General features: G+C 44.5%; 1 protein-coding gene across 5 annotated transcripts in view; it reads left to right on the top strand.

Moving 5' to 3' along the window:
• Positions 1-68: 68 nt before the first annotated feature.
• Positions 69-6414, top strand: part of MGLL (monoglyceride lipase) — a 72342-nt gene continuing 65996 nt past the window's right edge. For 2 of the 5 annotated variants that reach the window (XM_026055082.1, XM_026055086.1), the window contains exons 1-2: positions 706-1041; positions 1615-1753. In XM_026055082.1, coding sequence (XP_025910867.1) covers positions 1032-1041; positions 1615-1753 — 149 coding nt within the window. In that variant the 5' untranslated portion in view covers positions 706-1031. Of the gene's footprint in view, positions 197-327; positions 536-705; positions 1042-1614; positions 1754-6414 lie in introns of those variants that run through there. The other 3 variants (XM_026055084.1, XM_026055083.1, XM_026055085.1) reach the window with 3 other exon arrangements.

The raw sequence follows: 6414 nt of genomic DNA, 5'->3' as shown, positions 1-6414 counted from the left end.
CGGCCCCAGTGCGCCTGCCTTGCCGCGCTCCTGCCAGCCGCGGCTCCGCCGGGCAGAGCCGCCCGGGCTGCTCGGGCAGCGCGATGAAGCCCTGAGCCGCGGCGGGAGGCAGCGAGCCGAGCCGAGCCGAGCCGAGCCGAGCCGAGCCGAGCCGAGCGGGGGGCATCGACCGCGTCCCGGCACCGCCCGGCCACCGGTAACTTCCCTTTCGCCGCTCCCTCCGGCTCCCCCGGGAGCAGCCCGGCGCCGCGGCACCGTGCGGCGGAGCCGCCCGGCTTGGGCTCTCCTCGGGGAAGCGGGGAGGCTCTGTGCCTTGCCGAGGCAGGAGGATGCGTGTGCGGGGTTTGCATCACCACCCTCTTGCCTGCAACCTGGGATCGCGTTGGTGTTTGAATCCCTCCTCCTCCCTCCCTCCCGCTCCCCCGTCTCGCAGCTAGAGGCTGGTGAAGTTGGGTTTGCACACGAGATGGCTTCGCAGCGGAGATCGCTTTGAAAAGATCTCCCCACTTCCCCCCTTCGCCGTGGCCTTGAAACAGTAAGTGACAGGAAGGAAGTAAAGTTGCAAACAACCTGCAGCAGCAGTAACTTTCTGGGCTGCTACAGCTGCATGYGTTCAAGGTGCCTTTGATGTGTGCAGCAGCTTCTGGAAAGTGGACTGCAGCTTTCCCACTCATCAGCCCTCCCTCTCCCCCACCCTCCCAACCTCCCCTCCCACCACCGCCACTTCAGCCCACACACGCAATTTGTTTGAGAAAAACTGATGAAATGAACAAGAAGTGGTGAATTACCCAAGCGACTTTCCTTAAAGAGCGATCGAGCCTGGGAAGAGGAGCTCCAGCGAGCCCAGCGCAGCCCGCACGGCGCACCGGAGCTGGCCAGGAGGGACCAGCCGGCAACTGAGCAGGGACCTGTGGGGGCTGCATGGTTGGTGGAGTGTTAATGTATCTCCACAGCGAGATGCAAAAAGCCTTATCTGCTTGCATTTGACTTGCGATGCCGGCTTCTCACTAGAATGCAAACCCTTGCACAGGATGAAAACAGGTTTGTTACAAATTCTCCTGGAAATGTTTCATTCCTCACCACCACCACCTTCCTGTTCGAGATGTCAGAGAAGATCATAATAATGACACAGTGGCAGATACCTCTGCTGTGTACCCTTTGCTGTTCTTTGGAGATGTTAAGGCAGAGATAAATCTTTTATGCAGCTGTCTTTTCATATCTGTAGCGGTTGTTGCACAATCTGCACTTGATTGCAGCTAAAATATTCTTTTTAAGATCCRTTTCACAAAATGATGAAAAATAAACACAGATGGGAGAAGTGGGGGAGAGAAAGCTGTAATGAAGTAGTGATGGTGGATTTATCTTCCCTCCTTCCCCTCTCCAATGCCCTCCCCCAAAATGTGAGCCTTTTCTGATCACAAAATGCTAGGCTTCGATTTTAGAGCAGTAACGATTTTTTTGGCTCTTTGGCTGGGATGTAGAGGAGAGACTTCCATCAGTGGTGCTTGYCTTACTGATTGACTTTCTTGAATGTCGGTCGCTATTGAGCCCATCAGCCTCTATCCTGCCTTCATCTCTTTTAAAGTATGTCTTGCTTTTTCCATCACCTTGCAGGTCATTCTTCCAGAATGCCAGAGGAAAGTTCACCAAAGCGGAGTCCCCTAAACATCCCGTATAAGGACCTGCCCCATATCATCAATGCTGATGGGCAGTATCTCTTCTGCAGGTATTGGAAGCCAGCAGGAACTCCCAGGTGAGCACTTTCAAGCAATACTCTTTTCTACTGTCAGTAAATAAGATTCTGTTCATGTAATTATTATTTATGGCATGACTGGCATTATAGGGGTGTGTGCATACAGCTTTACAGAACTGCTAAGAAGACATTTCCTTCATCTGAGAAAGCTCCTACTGTAAAGACTGTATTGTCCAAACCTTTACTCACTCAGGTAGGCCTTACAGATGTGAAACATAGAGTTACTTTCATTTTATGCACAGTTGGACAGGTTGGCAGTGCTACAGAGTGGTACACGTGTCTGATGCCTATCAGCGATGATAAGTATCTTCAAACTATTACCGCAGACAATCAGAGAGCAATGAGATATAGGCTTAGGGATGTCTACTCCTTTTAATTTTCTTAGTGTCAACACTTTAAACAGCAGCATCTGAATTCAGTTTGAACAGTAATTGCAGAAATCTCGGGACAACAGACAGGATTTGGCTTGACTGGATTGTTTTTTGGGGGTGTTTTAAAATTTGTAGTTAGTAAATGATTTAGGGAGCTCCTTCACTGGAAACTGTCTGTGATTTCAAAACTGAAGTCAGTAATAAACACAAAGAATCAGAGAAATTTAAATAATGCCTTTTTCATAATTTAAATAATCCCTTTCCTGTAATGGATTTCTATGCTGATTATGTGCTGATTWTGATCTGCCATAGAAAGCTATCTCAGTGTTGCCTTAGATGTTTATGATCTTTTTTCTTTCTGACAGTATCTGGTTTAAGATTCTGGCTTGACATATATTCCTGCATGAGTAGCTACTTTATAAAAATCTGGGTATCGTTTTATTGTTGTCTTTTTGTGCAAGCCAACAGGATAAGCTATAATGATTTTGTAYAGCTAGGAAACATTTTAGGAAAAAGTTGCTCAAGCAGTAGTTGGGAGTTAAACTTTTTCTTTGACTMCCCAATAGATTAGACATCCTTCTATGTGCAAATCAGCCTGTAAGTGTGCTGAGAGATGGATATGTGTCCAAGCTACCTGGCTTCAGGTTTCATGCCAACCGATCTACAGGGCCTCGTGAGTGACATACATTGTGGAAGTGATATGCAAGGTGGGCATGCAGCTAAGCAATGTCCACTGCTACCCTGTCCCCAAGGAGGAGGGTGGTGCCCACTGTAGGTCAGTTGTGTTGACTGGGCTCTAGAACATCCGTCTTGGTTTAAGATCACCTGGTCTGCAGAGCGTTTATTAGTTWCTTCTAATTGCTGCCATTCAGAAATAGGAAAGAAACTTTTTGGCATTGATATTTTGCATAGTCCTTGCACCAACCTAAAGATTTCCTCTACAGAAAAAAACGGGTATCAAAACAAGCTTCTACTGTGAAACCAGCCTGTCTCGTATTATAATGCTAATTAATCATTAACTGCCCACAGTGTTCTTCACTGAGTTATTGAATTGCTCTCTCTTTTCATTTTTAATTTTTTAGCAAATTAGTAGTGAAGGAATATGTCTTTGATCAAGAAATGAAAGAGTGATAAAGAACTGAAAGTTAAAACTTGGTGTCTAAGTCCTCCGGAGAGTTAATTTTTTTCAGGGCTCTGTGCACCAAGCAGTTAATTGAAAGAGAGTTTGCCCTAGTTTTGTGACAGCAAAGTAGATGGGATCAGTGTTGCTCATTTACAAGTGGTTCCTAGGTGTGTGTGTTTGTGCGTGCATATTTGTGTATAAGGCGTGGGCATACTGTTTATTATTAGCTCTTTTTGCATTGTTATGTGTGAGAGAGATTGTAAGTAACTGAATAACAAGTTAGGGCCTGGATTCTACACTCAGGAATGCTCTTGAAGTGCTTTGATAGAAAGGCARACCAAAAATACATTTTTTTCCCTCTCACTTTTCATAAGTAGCTCMGCTTTTTCTGCTTCATGTGTAGAAGCTCAGCAACTTTCATCTAATTTTAAATGTTCAGCAAAAATGGTACACATATATAGGGAGAGAGAGAGACACCTCAGGGGACTTTTACAGGCCCATTATCAGTTTATTCTGTTTCTAATACTGAAGGCAACTCTTTCRATCTTCTAACTCAATTGTTGATTCAGGTTGAAATCTTAACATTAATGAGTGATGCTATAATAGTCAAACGGYGGGATCTTTCATTGATCCATTATGTATCTAATCCCAGCTAGGCTGTAGAAATACCTTTTCATTGCAGATGTCCAAAGGTTATCATTGACTTGGCTTCTATTAGAATAGAACTTATCATCCTTGATCACCCCCTAGGGAGAAAAAACAGGATGTCTGCCAATGGAAAAATTAAAAAGTAGCACTAGCCTGGGGTTGAACAGCGAACAATGGCTAGGCGCTCTCTGAGAACGGGGCCAACTGACAGACATTGCCCTTCAGAGCTGCTGCTTTGCTTTTATCTCCTCAAGCAGGCCCACAAAGGTGGGTAAGGGCTGTGGTGGACTAATGTGCTGTAGCCTTTTTTTAAAACGATTTGTCAGGAAGATGGGAAATTTTGTAAGGATCTTCTGCTTAGCGCTCACAGATACCCAGGCTCTGATCCTGTGTGGCGTTGAKCTGACCGATCAGCCCCTACTGGTGCACATATGGAAGCTTTGTTATAAGTGCCACTGAGGCCAAGGTTGTCGTGCGAGTGAAAGGCACCTATTGTGAGTTCCTCCGCAGGGTCTGCTTTGTTTTGAAGAGGGATTTAGGTGATTACTTCACAGGAAGCTGACACACAAAGGCACTCAGATGTCATAGTGATTAGATGGGGTAGATAGAGCAGATATTAATGGGACTAAGGAGGGAGGGTGGCAGTGTTTTCCACTTACTTCTTTTGGGGGCGGGAGGTCACTCCCAAAGGAGAGCTGGGGACTGAGTGTTCTCTATTGCTGTCTGCTCACAGCAGTGCAGGTGCAATTTCCCCAGCAAGCAGCCTTGCAAGCTGCCCAACTTGTTGAGCCAGTTTCATCGTAAGATAATTAAGTGGTCTTGTTGATGCAGCATAGAGAAAAGACCAGCATATTCTGGTGTCRTTTTCTTGTATCATGCCAACAGCAGGATTTATGGAGCGTGACAACAGGTAACTCTTTGGCACTGGGTGCTCTCTAGTAAGTGCAAAGCTTAAGATCTGGGCTAGGCAGAGTAAGTTCAGTGCATTTTAATGTTGTTTGGAGGAACGCAATCACTGATACCAAAACAGATTGAGCTCATGCCTACAGCATGTCCAAGTAGCTGAGGAAATCCTACCTTAATGGGAAAGTAGTCTTCAAAATATAAACAAAAACAACAGCTCCATGCAAGAATAAAATCTCTGCCACCACTCTGAGTGGTCTGAGTCAAAATATGAGGTAATAGGAGGYGAGGAACTAAGAGACCATGTTCTGTTCCCAGCTTTCGGACAAAGCTGCTAAGAATAGAGGTGGGACGATGAAGAGGAAGGAAAGCAGGGAGAAGTCAAGACATTTCCTTTGAGGCCCCTAAAGGACCTGGAGAAGTTCAGAGATGAGCTTCTTTTCCTCTCTCTTCTGTATCCCCTTAGCCTTTTCTGGATGCTTCAGTTGTTACTGTCACTGCTTTCATAAGTACAAACAATTTGATCTGGGGCACTTTCAGCCCCTCTGTGTGACCTCGAATAAGTCCTTTGAGATTTATCAACCCAGCTTAGTTTTTTAAAGATGCTGATAACCTGTAGCCACCATTGACTTCAGATAGAGACAGTTATGTTCATCTCTCCCCCTGTAAATAAGTATAAATCAGTTATTCTAGGTTGRACACTCGAAGCTTGGGACACTTGCAGTTAGAGGATGCTTTTGAAAAAGTGGATCCCAAACGTCTTTGAATGTGAGCTTTCTCGTCAAGCAGAAATAATAATCTGGCTAGCTAGCTTGGCACTTGTATGTCTCTCCACCTAGTGATCTTTAGGTACACTTACATGATTACTAGCAATTGAAATAGTCTGCCTGAAGAGGCTGTCTGAAGATGAGACACACAAGCAGGCCACATAGSTGTTCAGGGTTGCTTGTTGATGTGAAGCAAAAGGGATTGGCTCAACTTTACACATTGTGAACCCAGTGCAATTGTTTGAGTATACYCTGCCCTTGTAGGAATTCTTTCAGTTCTGCATCCGAAAAGGGTGATTAAAAATACAAAACGAAACAGACAAAAAACACTCGCTTTTGTATTTACATTTTATTTGGATTTTACTCTTTGAAAAATGCCTGCTATTCATTCTGACTTGTTAGCACTGAAAGACCAATCCAATAAGAAGAAAATATATTTCTCTCTTCCCCAAGGACTTTGCAGAATTGCCTGTGGTGCAGAAATACAAACTCCCTTTATGCTTGAACCAGCCCTTAAATTGTTGAATATTGCTTGCTGATTTTGGCACGTTGTTACCAGCATTTCTATGGCATTTCCAGAAAAACAGCACAGGTCCCAGCATGAGCAGATGACAAAGTTGAATATGACTTTCAGACCCTTCCAAAATGAATAAATAAATAAATAAATAAATRAACTGAAGCAAAATCARATCAAAAGGAAMCAAGTCACTAATTGTAATGGCTTCAATTATACTGTGCAGTGTTAGTCTCTAGAAATAAAAAAAATAGCTGTCTGGTGCATTAAATACATTTGTGTTCCATTTGGCTTCTTTAAATCAGTGGTAGTCTGGCTGTAAGGGGTGGCCGAGC

The sequence above is a fragment of the Apteryx rowi genome, unplaced genomic scaffold, assembly GCF_003343035.1.
Source record: "Apteryx rowi isolate R43461 unplaced genomic scaffold, aptRow1 scaffold_98, whole genome shotgun sequence".
Taxonomy (NCBI): Eukaryota; Metazoa; Chordata; class Aves; order Apterygiformes; family Apterygidae; genus Apteryx; species Apteryx rowi.
Note: the sequence above shows the minus strand (reverse complement) of the source record. Positions and strands in the feature narration are given on the sequence as shown.